An 18,107-nucleotide genomic window follows, 5' to 3' on the forward strand; every position below is an offset into this window, starting at 1 on the left:
CATAAATAATTTACACCTCCCACACTCCTCCAGCCAAATAAGCTGCACAAAGCAACCCAAGAAGGCCTACACAAGGTAAGCATATGCCTTGTGTAGGCCTTCTTGGATTGCTTTGTGCAGCTTCTTTGGCTCGAGGAGTGTGGGAGGTGTCGAATATATATTTATATACACATACACACAGTACATGTAATTTTTCTCGCCATCTGCCATTAATTAAGGGCTGCAATCTTGTAAAGATATCATGTTTTCTCTTGTTTCACCAGCATTCTTTCTCGTCAAGTTTTCACAGCAGCATGTTGTTGGTTCTTTTTTTCCGCCCCATCACAAAGTACCGTTTCAGAGGCAGTGATGGGAATCGATAACCACCTCTCATGACAGTATTGACAAAAAAAACCACCCTCCACCGGGGTTCATCTTGTGAGATTATGCATGAGCACAGTAACGGAAAATGAACGATTTCACGATTACACAGGAATAGCGAGCGTGAAGAATTGTCGAGTCTGGACGAGAATTGCCAATCAGCTTACGTGCATCATGGTATTTACACCTCGGGATTCATTTTACATTGTAAAGGCACAGCGCAGCGCTTGCCGATTCGTGTCACATAGAAACTTCTGCTGGCCAAAACATCAAGATCAGTTATGGAGAAAGGAATATAAAACTAGAAAGGTGCTCGGTAAAGCGCATACCTCCAGCAGGCTGAATAGTTAACATTTGTGTATAACTGATAGCCAAGATCTGCGGATCTTCACCAAAATCTAATCAGCATATTCTTGTCATTTCACCAACTCAACCACCCAGTTTCGGCTGAATCCATCCTTAACTTTTGGAGAAATCATGCTACACATCGTTTTTGGTCCGATCACTCAATGGTGAAGAATTCACTTTTAACTTTTACAAAAAAGTATCGCATCGGGATCTGGATTCGGATCTTCACCAAAATTGAATCATTTCATCTTTGTCACACACCCAACCTGTCTACCATTTATCATCGGAATCCGTCTGCAACTTCTCGAGATACCCTCCTCACAGACAAGCAGACAAACAGACAGGGGTGAAAACATAACCTCCATCCACCTTGGGTGGTGGAGGTAATGACGAGGGACGAGAATGAGGGTGTCAGTTGTAAAAAAAAAAAAAAGGACAAGCATAGTTTTTAGCTGATACTAGTTAATGAAGAGGTCACTAATTTCATCCCAATTCCAAGAAGATCACTTGCAACCGAGAACACGGGGATATTACATGGTGTCCCGTTGGGACAATACGTGGTTTAGAATCGCATCACCCGTTATGATGGCTGACATGCAATGGCGTCGGTGAACAAGGCGATAATGCAAGCCGTACAAATCCCTGGATTCCTTTCCAATGTTCCTCAATCCCTCCCACGTATGTGCAGTTGCTTCTTGCAAGTTCTTTCTGAATTGATGAAAGGGGACTGGCTATTGGGGGACAGAATGGATTTGTCTTGAGCTAAGCTTACCTTCAAAAGGAGCTTTCATTTTGTGCTGAGCTGGAAAGAGCTTTGCAATCTGTGCCAGGGCGAAACACACCGAGACGATTTCAACTGCCTTTGGCTATTTAGATGCAATTACCAAACTCAGCTCGGGCAACAAATCAGACCTTGAAGTGAAGTATTTAAAGTAACGCTTTGTAGTAATTGTTTTCTTTTGAATTATTACCTCCTTCATGCTTTTTATCAAAAAAAAAAGGGCAAAACAACTCTCAGAAAGGAGAAGCCTAATCAACAAATTCAAGTCACGAAACAATTTTCGTTTACTATTCCACTGAAGGTGGAAGGAGGTAATGTTTTCACCCCTGTCTGTCTGTCTGTCTGTCTGTCTGTCTCTTAGCAGGATTTCTCAAAAAGTTATGGACAGAATTTGGACGAAATTTGGTGGATAGTTTGGGTTTGTGACACGGACGAATTGGTTCGATTTGGTTGAAGAACCGGATCTGGATACTCGAATTTTAAAGTGATTCTTCACCATTGAGAGATTGGGCCAAAAGCGACAGACATCTCAATAAGTTACAGACCGATTCGGATGAAACTTGGTGGACGAGTTTGTTAGGTGACAAGAACAAGCAAGCTGATTAGATTTCGGTTCAAGTGTGGATCCACCGGGTGCCTTTCTCCTTCATTTCACGTACCATGCTTTAAACAGTGTCGGTTCTGCCAAAGCAGTTTATTGGCTCGGGTTACAATCCTGGACTGGTTGCCACTCCGACACATGAAGTCAGGCCAGGAATTTGGAATTTGGTTGCCGGCAATAACTCGCCTACTCTTCGTGAAGGACACCGTGGGATCTTATAAGATCTACCAATTAATGCAGGCAGATGAGACGTCTGTGTAACGTCCATCAGATGGCCAGCGCACACATTGATGAATCACCATGCCTGTAAAACACCGTGATAACAGTTTATAGCTGGGTCAGGATTCAAACCCAGGCGAGATCGCGAAGAGGTGAGTGTGCCTACCCCAAGACCCTTCCTATCACCCCTAGCTCGTGAGTACTCTATTGGTAAAACTAAAATTTAATTTGTCGCCGCTTTTACTTTTCTTTACAGGTGTGAATGTAAACCAACACTTCAGTTTCAATCAGATCTGCAAAGACGAAAGGAAATACAATAGAACACAACTACAGACATAGTCACAAGTATCCAAAACCACCTTATAGTTCGTGACCAAGGCCTGAAGTCGATGCTTTGACTCGCTCCTGAATTGCACAGCATTTTGACAAAGAATCTCCTTTGCTGTCGGACGCGTTCATTTCAGTGACAAACGTCGGAGGACCCTAAGGGCTCCGCAGGCAGTTTTGGAAGTGCGACATGTGACTCCTTCACCAAGGTGAATTGTATCATTATCAAAAGCCTTTGGTTTCATAAACAGACCTAATTCACATGGTCCAAGGTTTGGTAAGTAGAATCGCATGAAATAACTCGAACCTCATCGCACTGAAAATCACTTCCCTCTTCGAAGTCTTCCGGTTCCTCAACGTGTTCCTTTTTAAAGTATTCGTCCCTTTGAAGACTCTTGATGGATGGTAACCATAAATCGTGAAATTGTTCTTTTTCACACGCGGTACAAACACAGTTCTTTGGAGAAGACACACAAATCCTCGCACATCACTGCTACAGCGACGCAATCTCTGGGGTCGAGGTATGAAACGGTATTGCTGATGTAATCAAAAAGTTTGTCCTGATAAACTTGTACTCGCAATGGCTCAAGGTAAGGTTATGGCCTTTCGGCATGCATCTTATGGCTATTAATATGCGAAGCATCGAAATAATTGTACATTTTGTAGCTGTATCAATTATATTACTCTGGTCCCACTTGTGGGACTAGAACCGTGTCGTTTTGTTGCTCACATTATCTAAGGCTCGTAGTGGAGCTCACACACACCACACACACACACACCCGAACATACATGACACAACACAAGACTGTTAGACGAGACAGAACACAGCTGGGGAGCTTGGCGGAAGTGCCGTCACTTCACGGGGTACACTGGCTATCAGCAACGTCACAACTCCAACAGGGTCTCTCACTTGAACATTGCAAGGGAAGTAGAAGCAAACAACGACTCTTTCACCTCTTAATCATCTTTGCTCTTGATAAAGAGCCGGTCTACTGTTACACAATACACAACAACGTCTGGCCATTTTTCACGCCATCAACAAATGGCAATGGCAATAAAAATGTTCAATCTGCAGATTAAAAATCATCACACGAACAAGGAAATGTCGTTGTCAGAGTATCTGCTTCTTGTCACGAGCTATACAGGCCCTGCTGCATGCGTCCATTCCCAACTACTCCAACAGGTGAGGTCCACCACCTGACATTCACAGCAAGAGGCATTGCAATTGCACAGCGAGACTTACAGCAAGAAATCATCGAAGTTTGCAACAAGATGTATTGCCTGCCTGTATCCACAACCACCTGGGAAACACAATTGCTGTGAATGAAATATGATGTCGTAAATTATTCAGAGAGAGCTCATGGTCATCACCCTCGGGCAAAGATCAACAGCTTGGAATTTTTTGTTATTTCTTTTTTCGAAGCAGAACCTGCATCAAAAGCTGAACTTGGCCTCTTGGGCCGAGAACCCTTTGGTTTCTATCCCACAGTTTTCATATTGTTTGCCGTACTTGGTTGTATCACAGGAGCATGGGTATTTTGTACATAGGTATTCAATTTTCCTTTTTTTATTGATGGTCTTACTTCAGTGGAATCACTATTTAAGAAACAAAGGGAATGCATCTTGCGTGTGCAACTTGTTGAGGAAAACATACTTGTCTGCAGAGCTCTTCCAAACTGGCAGGGAGTCTCGTGCTATTTGTTTTCCCAGTTGCAAAACAGTCGTGGTTAGTCATTGGGATAAATTGTTCACGGTTTCCTTTGTGGACGAGAAACACGATAGGAATGGAGTTTATAAATTAAGAGGGACCTTAGTGGTAGAGCTTGTGTGGCGATGCAATCACCTACTCTCATGAACACAAACACCCGGTAAGGTGAATGGACCAAAAATATTTTCAAGTGCTTGTTTGTTACCCTTTCATGGCTGAACCGTAGCACCGAGAGGCCCCAAATTTTGGGTGTAGGTACTTCAGAATCTCTACAAGGATTTAAACTACCACACATTGGCCTGGACGTCCGTTTTGAGGCCAAAGGCCACTATAAAGTGTATAATCGCCTACCCCCCTCTCTTGGCAGCACTGGGTAACCTCTGCAAGTGGACCACCATGATATTCTATTTTCCATGTCTCGTAAATCTGTATATAGCTCAAGGTGAAGTGTGTACTCTTACCACGAGCAGGAAGAATCAGAGTAAAAAAATAACCCCCAAAAAACAAGGGCATTTGTGCACTTTTATGTGACTGATCAATAGAGTAAATAGGGCTTGAATTTGGGATCGCAGCATCGTGAGCCGCCTGATCAGATGGGAATAGCGGTAGGAAGAGGCCCTAAAGTTTGCTCGGATTTGGCATCATGGATTATATTTTCTCTTGAAATGGCATTCACAATGGACTGAAACAGCTTCAGGGTTTATTTGAAAGGTTGACAATCCAAACGTAAGCGGATCTGTCCTTTCAATAAAGCGATTCGAGAAGGATAAGGAAGCATTTATTGAAAATGAAAGAAGCCTCTGGTCAGTAGGAGTAGCAATTGTGCTGAAAGTTGCTTTTCAAGGATGATGAGAGATTCTAACAATGAAAGGCGTCCCAGATATAATCATAATATTGTAAGAAAAAGGGGGCAGGGGGGGGGGAGGCACAATGTACCTTCGGTAAAAGTATTAATTGAAAAGCGAAACATGAAGCAGGTAAATGTTTGCCTGTTCAACGGTCTGCACCCTTATTGACAGGCTCAGAAACGATGTGCTGAACGGTTTGTATGTTTTGTCTGTAACATCGTTCACCTTTCGTTTGACCCTACACACATCCAAGCTCACTGCACACTCCACTCCTTTGGTCCTCTTTTGTCACATTTGTGGAACTGCCTTCCTGATGCTGTTCAAACCTGCTCTTCCATTCAGGGCAACAAACAGGTGGTGTACTACTACCACCTCATTTCATCTCCCTTTCCTACGTGCAATATAATACGAGTTCCCTTGCAAGGAACATCAACACAGGAGGAGGCCCTTAGACCCATCAAAGCCAGTGCTGCGGTTGCAAACTTATGGTAGTTTGTCCGTGCTGTATCCTTGAAAAAATGCTGAGCATCGAGCAAGGAAGCAGCACATACTGTTTGTAAATCGTTGGTATGACTTGGACGGGGTCAGGTTCGAACACGGGGTCAGGTTCCACCGTTGACCTCCCAGACTCAAAGCGGGCACTCTACCCATTACGTCACCAAGTTTGGTAAGGGTTGTGGTTATGGTTAGTGGGTGTGCATATTTTATAGCCCCATTAACCCTCCTCAAACCAACCTTCTTAGAAGCAGATCAATGTATTTCTTCCCCTCCCCTCCCCTCTCATATCTTTTTTTCTTTCTTTCTGTAACTTGTTCATTCCCATGCTCGTTGTGCTCTAAACTGTGACAACACCAAACCAGCGCCAGTTTGTTGACCTTTTATCCTATGGCATATCTCTCATAGCCATGAGCCTCAACCATGTATAATCTGATTCTGATTCTGATGTATCATGCTTTGTTACAGTGCTGCCTGCGGAAGGTGGACATCAATTTCTTGGCTGGGGTTATACTGACTGATTTGCCATTGCCTTCCCAGTAATATTTCGGGCAGGAATTTGGAATGTGTTCATGGTGCCAGTAAGAGCTCGCCGACTCTTCGCGAAGGATATCCTGGGATTTTTAACGTCCACAAACTAATGCCGACAGGCAGTACGCCAATTTTAATGTCCATCCAAGGGACCGAACACACATTGATGAACCACCAGCCTGCGAAACACCGTGATGACAGTTCACAGCAGGGTCGGGATTCAAACCCAGGTGAGACGGCTAAGAGGTGAGCGTGAGTACTTCTCGGGCGCCTACGCAATCCTGCCAGTCCCAACTACATATACAGAACAGTAGTTCTTATAACATTTCCAAGTTATTCTGTTTGTGTCCTATTCTTCAAGCCAAGCCTTTTACAAAGCAGGACTTTAAATAAAATGTTTTTTTTTTTTTTAATACTTTCTTTGTTTTTTTGTTTGTTTGTTCTGAAAAGCTACATTCACGTTTGGCAGAAATTGGCTTACATTTGAAACATTTACCACCTACACGTCCCTTAAGTTAAAAAGAAAACATGTTGCCTTTCTTCATGACGTTAAAAAAGCAAAATTTCTGCAAATCCATGATAGCATTGTCCCGAGTATGTTCGGAAGGACGTCATTCCAAACAGTGAGCGACACTTCATATGAGATTCTGAATAAACACAATGTTCTTGGGCACTAAAAGTTTTATTCCCGCAGGCAGATTTATCATCGTGCCATCAGCAAGCAGAAGTGATAAATTTGTGTCCGGGCCACAGCTGAATGACCGAGCCATTCCGAACGAGAGCTGCTGTGACAAAGCTCATCCACAACATGGGAAAGGCATTCTCATGGAAGCACCCAAAGAGAATAGTCACACTTGCAGGAGATGATTAAACGAGGTTCCTATTCTTCCATCCTCCTGCACATCGTTGTATCCACAGCAGTATTACATGTGAGCTGCAGAGCAAGTGTAAGACATCGATCTGTCGAGGGAGGGAATCAATGCCCTTTGGACACTGGAAAACAACCACACAGCTGGGGCCCTGGCTTCCAGGGAATCCAAGGTTAAAACAGGTAAAAACCCGTTTTAAACTAGAAGGACACTCGGTAGAGTGCATACCCCCTCCCCATAGTTCCTGATCCACGAGAACATACCTGGACCAATACATTTTTGAAATATCGTGCTTTTCAGCACAACAGAAAAATTTAAAACCCACTCTGTGGGATCATCTCCTGTGCAGCTGCCAATTGCAGGGCAGCTCACCGAATGACGGGATTGGGGCAAAGCCTTTGGGACCCCCAATCTTTGATGACAGGAGGGAAACCACGGGGTATCCTTCCCGGGTCAGATTGCGGTGGTGTGTGTTGAGGCGCTGCTGAGGTGTCGTCCACCAGACGGTGGTCTCCTTTGGTTAACCTGAAGCGGTCCCTTCGGGTGTGTGTCTAGAAGGTCCTATCCCTCAGAGAGGATGATCACATGTCTTTGTGATCATCTGAGCTCAAGCAGCACTATCTGAGGTTCGGAGACCGGATTGCAGCGAGATCATGGCAGGTGGTTACACCTACATTTTGTCTGGTTGCTCTCATGGTTACCATGCCCAAGGAGTTGCTGTAACTGTGTCCAATAAGCTGACTCCAATGATAATTGAGGTAACACCGGTCAACGAGCGTATTATGAGATGAAGGATTCATCATCCTCGGGTGTCATTTCCCTGGTCTCTGTGTATGCTCTGACTGAGGTGAGTGATCTCTCCGTGATGGACACATTCTATGCCACGCTCGAGTCTGTGGTTGATCAGTGCCCCAGACGAGATACACTTCTCGTCTTGGGGGATTTCAATGCATCGACTGGAACTGATAGGGATGGTCATGAGACGTGTGTTGGTCCCCATGGGTCTGGAACTGTGACCCAGAACAGCAATATGTTCCTTGACTTTGCAAGAAGTCATGGATTTAGGGTGGCTGGTTCATGGTTTCAGCACCACAAGCTCATTGCTGGACTTGGTATTCCAATGCTGGTGGTGTGGCAAAGGAGATTGGCCATGTGTTCATTGATGGTAGCTGGAGGATGATCAAGAACTGCAGGGTCTACAGGAGTGCTCAGTTCCTCAATACTGACCACAGGTTGTTGTAGCAACTCTGAAGTTGCACCTTAAATCCGGGAGAATGGTACCATCCCAGCCGAAGCAGGATGTTGGCAAGCTCAAGGATGAGAGGGTAGCTTAGGAATGTGCAAACTGACTGAGTGAAGATTTATGGGTCTGGATGCTTTGGGGGTTCCTGAAGAGTTGTGGAGTGCCTTTAAGACCACCATCTTTGATGTTTCCGGGTGATGTCTTGGAACTCACCATTGGGTGAAGAAGAATTTTGTCTCTCAAGGGACACTGGATACCATTGACTAAAGTCGTAGGGTCAGGCTGAATAGCAGAGCTGAGCTGTTCAGGGAGCTGAGGCATCAAACTATACATGCACTAAAGGTGGACAAGGAGGTCTATGTGCGAGGAATCTGTGAGGGGGTGGAGGATCACCTGTGGTCAAGGGATTCTCCTTCTGCTTACAGGGGAATTCACACCTTTGCGTTCATCCAAGCCCATCACTCGGAGCACTGCAGTGAGAGCAGAGGGTGGTGGGCACTTGACAGAGGAGTCTGAAGTGAAGGCATGCTGGGCCAGTTACTTTAAGCGGTTGTACCAGGCTGATCCACCAGCTGTTGAGTTGGATGTCAGGTTCGTTTTGATCCCTATTGTTGACCTTCCAATCAACCATGGTCCACCTTCATTTGTGGAAATATAGGCTGCGGTGAACCGGTTGAAACGGGGCAAAGCTCCAGGGATCTGTGGCATCCATGCTGAACTTCTCAAGGCCGATGGAAATGCTGCACTCGTGTCGTTGCATGCAGTTCTATGCTCTGCCTGGAACACAGGCATCATCCCAACTGACTGCAAGAGGGGCCTTGTTGTCCCTCTCTTGAAAGGGAAGGGTGATCGCCAAGGCCGCAACAACTACTGAGGGGGACGCTGCTTTCAGTGCCTGGCAAGGTCTTTGCTCAGAAAATTCTTGATAGGGTTTGCCACCATCTGCTTGAGCACCAGAATCCAGAGCAGTCCGACTTTACACCAAATAGGTCAACGATTGACCGTATCCTTGCTCTTCAGGTCCTCACCGAACGCAGACAAGAGTTTCGGCATGGGCTGCTCGCAGCTTATATTGATCTGTGTGAAGTGTTTGATTCAGTGAATCGGGATGCCCTCTGTAGGATTCTTGGTCTTCGTGGGGTGCCACCAAACCTGATAAATCTGATGTCTGAAATCTACTCTGGTACTGAGAGTGCTGTGAAGTGTGGTGCTACCATCTCTGACTTATTTCCAGTTGTTATTGGAGTTCGTCAGGGGTGTGTACTGGCCCCCACACTTTTCAGCACTTGTATGGACTGGATTCTGGCGAGGATGTCGGAGAGATCAAGCTGCGGTGCATTGTTTGGGAATTTCGAGATCTCTGACCTTGATTTCGCAGATGCTTTGTAGGAAGTACATTGAGAGTTTTATACAGTTGGTTCTTCCTCTTCATCTGTTTGCAGCACAAGGCTGCAGGGTAGCACCATTGGCTGAGGGCAAGCCAGTGCCCTCTGATAGTTAGGGCAGGAATTTGTTTCGGGTGCTGGAGACAGCTTGCCTACTCTTCACGAAGGACACCATGTGATCATTAACGTCCACCAATGAATGCTGGAAAATGGGATGCCCAGTTTAACGCTCTTTCGAGGGATGACACGCTCACACCCATTGATGTTTGTGAAACACCAGGATGACAGTTTTAGCTAGGTCGGGATTCAAACTATGGGTAGACAGCTTAGAGGCGAGTGTGCTGCGAACCTCTAAGCCATCCTTTCAGCCATAAAGTTTGGTCACACAATATGATATACGTTCCCTTTCAAGGAACTTCAACACAAGTGGAGGCCATTTGTGTCCATTAAGCCTGTACAATGGTTGCCAATAGATTGAGATTGGTGAGGGTACACACATAGAAGGTCCAGAATACACACTCTCAACCTCCTACCATTTGCACGTGACTGTTCTCAAAACTCAACCTCTTTTCCATACTCCAGTTGATTGTCCTCACTTCAACCACTCACTCTTCCTGGAAGGCTATCCAACAAATACACGACTCTCAGAGGAGAAAAGCTCAGTGGGTGGGGCAATCTGTTAAATGATCTTGTCTGGCTTCAATCCTCAGATGGCATCAAACTTGATTAGCTTTTGGAATCCTGGCGTACTGTCACCAGGGGGCAATGCATCTCAATAGCATCATCCTTCAGGTGGTGGCTCAAATTCAGGCAATCCTGTGCGCATTTAGGTTGTGGGTGTTCAAGACCTGATTATTTTTAGAAATGAGGAGGCTGGTGTGTGCCGGCACCCTGTCCAAGTTCTCTGCTTGAAATGAGCTGTATAATTAACACAATGCAGATAAGTAACAGTATCTGGACGAGATGGGACTGCTTGAGTAATGATATGGTGAGTGTCCGACTGGCTAAGTGGCTTCCTCCTGGAACATGAGATACATTTTATAACTACTGGCAGGTACACCCACCCTTCGGGCAAGAGTATCCTTCTTAACGCACCGACAGTGCAAAATGTGCTGCGGCACATTCTTGGAAATGCACTTTATAATATTTCTCATTTATATCCCTTGGTACTCAAAGCCAGGCTCATGGACTGTACCGGCCCCAGGGTTTATCAGTTTATCGGAGCTTGGGCCGGAGAACATGCTGGAGTATGTGCATCGGAGTAAGGCTAAAAATATGCAATCTGCTGGCCATGGGGGGCCGCTTAAGGCCAGTTACGGGGTTGTAATTAGAGGTAGAACCGGGTTTGGAACCTTCACGAAGGCCCAACAACTGTTAAATGTCAATTTTGGAGTTTTGGTGACATCCACGTTTGTTCCATGATAGTAAAATATACGTCAAGTTAAAAATCACGAAAACTAAAGTCCCCATCTTATCTTGGTTCGAGGAGTCTTAGACGTTCACATCAAGCTCTTCCCCAAATTCTAGGTTCCCCCCCAAAAAATAATAATAATAATCTCCGAACTGCTCTGCTGAACCCTATTTAACACCTGCATTGCACACAAGTAAGTACAATGGTCCCGGTGGTAGCGTGCAACAGGCACACACAGTACAGGCCCCACCTTGAGGATGTCAGGCTGAGGGGCATGGCAGCTGGCACGATGTGTCACGTCCCACAGATACCCATCAGAAGAGATGCCAAGGACACGAAGTGGCAAAGAAACGGCACGTCCTGTCAGCACAGCCGTGTTCAACATCTCGTCAGTCTGTATGAGACACAGCAAATCGACACAATGTGTACCATGTAGCCATCATCGTAGCCCAGCAATGCAAATCTGTGCTCAATGACTGGAACCGTGACAATGTTATGGCAAATAAGATTGTGGATAGGATGTGGACGTGAGTGGGACAAGGAATAATGTGGAGGCCTTCAGACTGTGGATTCTTTAATTTACTGATTGATGCATTTTCTTATCAATGCTTTTTTCTGTTAGTAACAATCATTATCTACCTGATGCCATAAAAGGTTGCATCATACACCTTAGGCTCCCAAGTGACACCAGAATGGGGACAATAAATGGATATAATACGAGCAAACAAGCAAATCCTTAAAATATTTTCTGATAACCAGCACAGAAATTGAGACCAGAGATGAACACGGGGAAATGGATTTGAGTATGTTGCAGACATTACACATGGTATTACGAAACAACCTCAAACACAGTCATTGCTGCTTGCACATCCGGGTAGCAAAATACATCCATGAATATTTAAATGTTGAATGCTTTTTTTAGAAAAAAAGCTCTAATAATGTGGAAAATCTTTGGACGTTTCCTGTCCATCTTTGAAACCATCGCTGGCTGTTGCCTCATCTTGCTCTCAGTTAAGGCAAACACTCCAACTTATTTTTGTAAAATGTGAACTATGCTTCAGTGGATGAACCATAATGGCCCAAGAAGATACAGGTGAACGTCAAATAAGGTCACCGTGTGGCATCGCACTGAAGAGGTCTGGATGCAACAATGAGGGTACGTGCAAACTAAGCAGCCGTAGTACGGAACGGTAGTGCCCGAAGGCTCATATATCTCAAATACCATGTTACGATCAATGGTACAAATGGAGGAGAAGGGATTGACGTGATAAAGGGAAGACTTGATTGGGATAAGGCTGGGGATGGGGAAGAACAATAAGAAAATCAGAGCACAGTGATGACGACATCTGTGAAATAAGCCACAAAGTCAATCCAGTTTGATCATGAAGCGAACACCTGCGGAGTTTACTTCTGTGGACATCGTACAAGCCGACTGTTTTGGCTGATAATATCCAGGGGCAAGGAGTGGGGGGAGAAATAAGTGGCTGCTGGCGAGGATAAAATACACAAGGATTTTTGGTCAAAGTTAAAACAAACAAAGCGCTGTTGTGGGCAATGGGAGCAAAACATGGTCGGCTGTGATTACACGTAATGCCTCCTGCCATTAGAATCAATTTGTATATGATGGGGGATAATGGATTGCAAAGGATTAGGGAAGGCATTTACTTTTATGTCCACGCAATGACTACTCGTACTGCAAAACGAACTTCGCAAGAACTAGCCCTCAGAACTCCGACTTACGATTCGACTCGAGTGACGCCATCCACACGTTGTGATCTTTCTCGAGGTGAGGCCTTGTCTGTGTAATTTCTCTTCTCATCTATCTTCTCTCCAGAGCAAAGCGAATATCGATAGAAAGCGAGCAGCGCATCTCGTATGCTCAGCTGTGCTACATTACTGCAGAATGCTAATCTATGATACCCAAAAATGTGCCATAGTTGTTTTGGTGCCACAAGAAAGGGATCACTGGTTGGTATGAGTGCTGGAAATAACTTTAAACTCCGATTGTAAGGAATACAATTTGTCTTTGAAGCTGATCTTGCAAACCCTTCAATGCCTTCAAAGTTTGAGAAAACCATAATGAGAATTGGCCTCATGGAGAGGTAGCACTGACATCACAAAAAAAAAAAATGAGCCAGTGCATGTTCAACTGAACAGTTTACTGCGGGTGAACTCAGATGTTGAAAAGGATGACCTTTTTATCGGCAGGGCTCTCAAGACTGCAAACATTGTTTTCACCTGATAGGTCCAACCAATCGGTACCACCACACTATCCACAGGATCAAATGTCGATGCTTATCGACAAAGAGTGATCTAAATTTCTGTTGAACATATCGTTCATCTCTGCAGAGCAGAGTGAATATCGATTGCAAGATACATTTGCAGCAAGTTACATCATCTATGAGGAACTCCCGTAGCATTGACGAGGATAATTTTTTCGGAATTGCTGAAATAAATCCCTGAATCTTTTAATCACCAGGGTGATGCTGACTCTGCCTTTGAATGGTACAAGGAGATAAGTTAACTTCTTGATTCCGAAGACCCTGTCACAGAAAAAAAAAAAAACTCTCAGAAGCAGAATCCTGACCATGGTAGAATTAAGGTATTCCTTTTAACTCAGCAAAAGGAGCGTAGAGCTGAATACAAGTATCAGAAAAATGGATCTCATAATGACCGGGCAGGGAGAGGCATCAATGTGTGTGTGCCGTCCCTTCGACGCTTAAAACTGGGAGTCCCATCTGCCAGGTGATGGAGGTTAAATATCCCACAGTGTCCCTCGTGAAGAGTAGGTGAGCTGTTGCTGGCAATCTTGTCAAATCCCAAATTCCTGCTCTAACCTACAGAGGGCGTTGCATCAGCGTTCCAGCCACGTCCTCAGCCAATGATGCGACTCAGCCATTTGCTGCATACGAAAGAAGACGAACTAGAATAATAATAAGAAGAAAAGGAAAAAGATGATCACCACAAGAGGATTATTCCTGAGAAATGTGTAACATCTAATCTCATATGCCGGATGAAGATCACTTACTGTAAAGAGAAACTTTCTTTGTATGATGTAAAGGACTGTTTTGAATGTTGGATTTGTTGCTGCATATGAATCTCCCATCACTTCCTGTTTGAAAACTGTGCAGAAACATTGAGCAACCTGTTCTATTCCTACTTTATGAAGAACATCATGAAACGTTGACTGGATTTGCATTCAAGTAAAACCCACAATTTATTTCGGTTATCTGCTTCCCATCAGTTTTGAGCCATTGTCCTGTTTTCCATCAGCTACGGAAGTCGAATTGTGCAAAATCATCTTTGGATCGCCAAACAAATCTTGTCCTCCAGGTGTAATCCCAAAATGGTTCCGGAAGGAAAACATTGCGTATCTTCTTCCAGTTTTGACTGAGATAGTAAATGCATTGTTGATTAACGGAGTTATTTTTTTCCATCTCTGGCTCATTGTGCCATCATCAAACTTCCCTTGAAGAAACCAAGTCAAGACAAAAACAGTTGAAGTAACTGCAGGCCCGTTTTTCACCCGACCTTTCTTTGTAAGACTATCAAGGAAATCACTTGTTCGGGATTGCCAGCTCACATGAAGCCAAATAATCTAATAGTTGGCATGCTGGACAAACCATTGTTAGAGATCTGCTCTCAACAAAGTGAAAAACGACAGAATGAGTGCTTTTGACTCAAAACAAATAACTCTGTTGGTACTAACGGACATCTCAGCAGCATTCGATACGATTGATCGTTATATTTTGATGTCTCGTCTCTCACTCAGAGTAGAGTAGGAGTCCTTGATGTTGTGATTAACTGCTTTAAGTCTTATCTGATCGGATGGTGAACAGTGTTTTTAGTGAAACTTCAGGTGTTATTGAAATTTGTATCGGAGTGCCACAATGCTCTACGGCGAGACCACTTGGTGATCCTGTGTACTTACCGCCTCGAGGAGACATGGTTCATCACCAAGACATAACTGACCTCACATATGCTGATTATACTCAACTCCATGTATCACTTGATCCCAAAATTCCGAGTGATCGGAATGGAGCAATGGACACATTAAATGCATGTAATTGATGGCATGCAATACATTGAAACCAAATGAAGAAGAAGAAGAAAAAAAATGGAAATCAATGTAATAGGTTCTCATTAAAGCATGAAGAAACTCTCAGACTGTTCTTATAATTGGAAATGAATCAATCAATCAGGACATCATAATCAGTTAGGAATTGCGGCACATATTTTGACTACAATATGTCGATTACGTCTCATGTTTCTAACCTAAGTAATACAGTCGGGTTTCACACCCACAGTGTTTTACAAATAAGAAAATTAAATGACTGACATGCCTGCCACCATGCTGTTGACAGCCTGTAGTACTTTCATGATTAAGGCTATTGCAATGGACTGTTCACATCTGTTGAAGATAGTCACCGCAGGTGACTCCAAAACCTACAGAGCCAGGCGGTTCATTTTGTGTTCTGGGTAAACCGTGGACACGATTCCACTCCTTTGATGCAAGAAATACACTTGTTACCCATCTCTCAAAGAATACGTTACAAAAATCAAACTATTTGCATATAAAACATTCAATAACTCGAGAATTAATAGAACATCTTACCCCATGCAGTGAAAATGATATAATTAAATCGAAATAAAATAATGATTTTAAAGTTCGTTGCAAAAAAAAAATATATATATATATATATATATATATATATATATATATATATATATATATATATATATATATATATATATATATATATATATATATTGTTGTGGTTGACCAAATTCGCAAACCACCATTCAGGTCCCTTAGGTGAGATATCTTGGTAAGTATATGTGTAGTTAGGCCCAAACCCGTTGTCTAGAGGGAATAAATGTCATTCATGCGGGCTGCGACTCTTCAGGATAGCCGTTTTTCTTTTACTATCTTTATTTTGGACCAGCCGCCATTATTACCACCACCAACCACGTCTCAACAGCCATCACACAACAACCACCAACCACAACGCGGTCATCACAACAACAACCACCAACCACAACGCCGCTTCACCACAACCGCCACTACCTTTACCGTCACAACTCGCCACCATCGCATCACCGTCATCTCACGCCACTCGTGGGCACCGATGCTGGACTCGTGCGGGGCGCACACCGAGCAGCGTGTTCAAAAACATCACGGACTTTCCGCAGAAAAACGGATCAAAAACGACTCATGCCCACTTTTGTTCCGTCCAATCGGTGAGCGAGGGGCGATTTGGCCCCGCCTCCAGGGCGTTGGAGGGCGGTCGCTATATGCAAATTCATGGATCAAAAAGCATTCACGCCCACTTTTCCTCGGGCCAATGGGGAGCCAGGTGAAGGGTCGGAGGCAGAGGGTCAAGGGTGAAAGAGCGAAGCCACGGGGCTTATAAAAACGACTGCGTTCGTCAGACAAGTGGAGTAGGAGTTCAGTTGGAAGTTGAGTAGGAGTTGAGTTGGAAGTTGAGTTGAGTGTGCGGAGTTCAAGAGAGTCGTCGGTGGAGCTGGAAAGAAGTGGTACTAGTCGGAGCGAAGAGGACGGAGCTGTGGAGAGGTGACGGCGGTGAAGGCGGACGAGGGGGTGCTCGCGTCGGTGCCGGGAGCGGCACAGGGAGAGGCCAGCAACGCGACCGAGCTGGAGGAGGAGACGCTCGCCGCGGGACCCGAGACAGGGTCATATCCTCCTTTCCCCGAGCATCAGCAACCCCCTCCTGTTTCCCCCCGCGCTGAGATAGTGCGACAAAGGGGGCCCCCTTCCCACCCCCTACCAGACACTGTCCGCGAGGCCCGCGGAGTTGAGGCACCACCGCCGCTCCGCGTAGTGCGACAAAGGGGGCCCCCTTCCCACCCCCTACCAGACACTGTCCGCGAGGCCCGCGGAGTTGAGGCACCACCGCCACTTCGCGTCTCATCATCAGACGGGTAGGCCCGACACGGTCTCGGCCCCAGGCCCGCCTACCCCCTCATCCTGGAGGGTGGTTCTCTTTTCTTTTGCTTTGGGAATGTGTGTTGTCGGCGCCGTCTGTGAAGTAAAATTGTATAAGTGTTGCCGTGTGCCCGGTAGTCGGTTAGATCTGCATTGTTGCATTTGCTTTTTGTGTAATATTGCATTGTCTTCTTCTTTTACATGTGCTTTTGGTGGAATTGTATATGTGTGCTTTCCGTTCATCGCGAAATAAATGTGCTTATTGTTGAACTGTTTTCCCACTTCGCTTCGTCTTTTCCTCTATTGAATCTCCATCTTGCTTCACGTAAAGGGTTGGTCGTGGGCTAAAACGCCCAATAATTAATCGAACCGTCGAGGCCGACGAATAACACCGCTCGGTTATCCCGATAGTACGGAACGGGTCGCTTAAAGTGGCCCGTGTCCGAAGTCGACCTGCGGCGAGGTGCGATCGCCCGGTCTACCCCCCGTGTGGGTACTTAGGTAGGTCGAATTTGGCGAGCAACCCTATCCCACGCGGGGGCCGATTGGCACGATCGTGGTGAGACCGAAAGGTCCACCCGTGACTGGTTCCCGGCGTTAGTCCGAGAGGGTCACGACTGGATTGTCCGTCCGGTGGGCGACGTGCCGCGATTCGAGTTACGTGGCCATCCGCACGCCGGCGGGCGAATCTGCAACAATATATATATATATATATATATATATATATATATATATATATATATATATATATATATATATATATATATATATATATATATATATATATATATATATATATATATACATATATACATACAGTATATTCCACAAATTTAGCACTCTTAATGCAGTCTTATACACCACTTTATTAAACATGTCCAAATGCTGCAAAACTGGAGAATTTTGGAAGTGATTAGAAAGTGATTTGTATTCTATTGTGATCGAATACATAATTAAATTGAAATAAAATAAAGATTTTAAAGGTCATATAAAAAATATATTATTCCGCAGGTTTATCACCGTTGATGCAGTGA

At 44.7% G+C, this 18,107-nt stretch overlaps 1 protein-coding gene across 1 annotated transcript in view; it reads right to left on the reverse strand.

Moving 5' to 3' along the window:
- The window catches only part of LOC147011045 (uncharacterized), a 604,759-nt gene that overhangs the window by 72,739 nt on the left and 513,913 nt on the right, over positions 1–18,107 (reverse strand). Inside the window, exon 4 of the mRNA XM_085858901.1 lies at positions 11,377–11,520. Coding sequence (XP_085715027.1) covers positions 11,377–11,520 — 144 coding nt within the window. The remainder of the gene's footprint in view (positions 1–11,376; positions 11,521–18,107) is intronic.

Source organism: Eptatretus burgeri, chromosome 16, assembly GCF_056783735.1.
Source record: "Eptatretus burgeri isolate ZD-2024b chromosome 16, Ebu_testis_v1, whole genome shotgun sequence".
Lineage (NCBI taxonomy): Eukaryota > Metazoa > Chordata > Myxini > Myxiniformes > Myxinidae > Eptatretus > Eptatretus burgeri.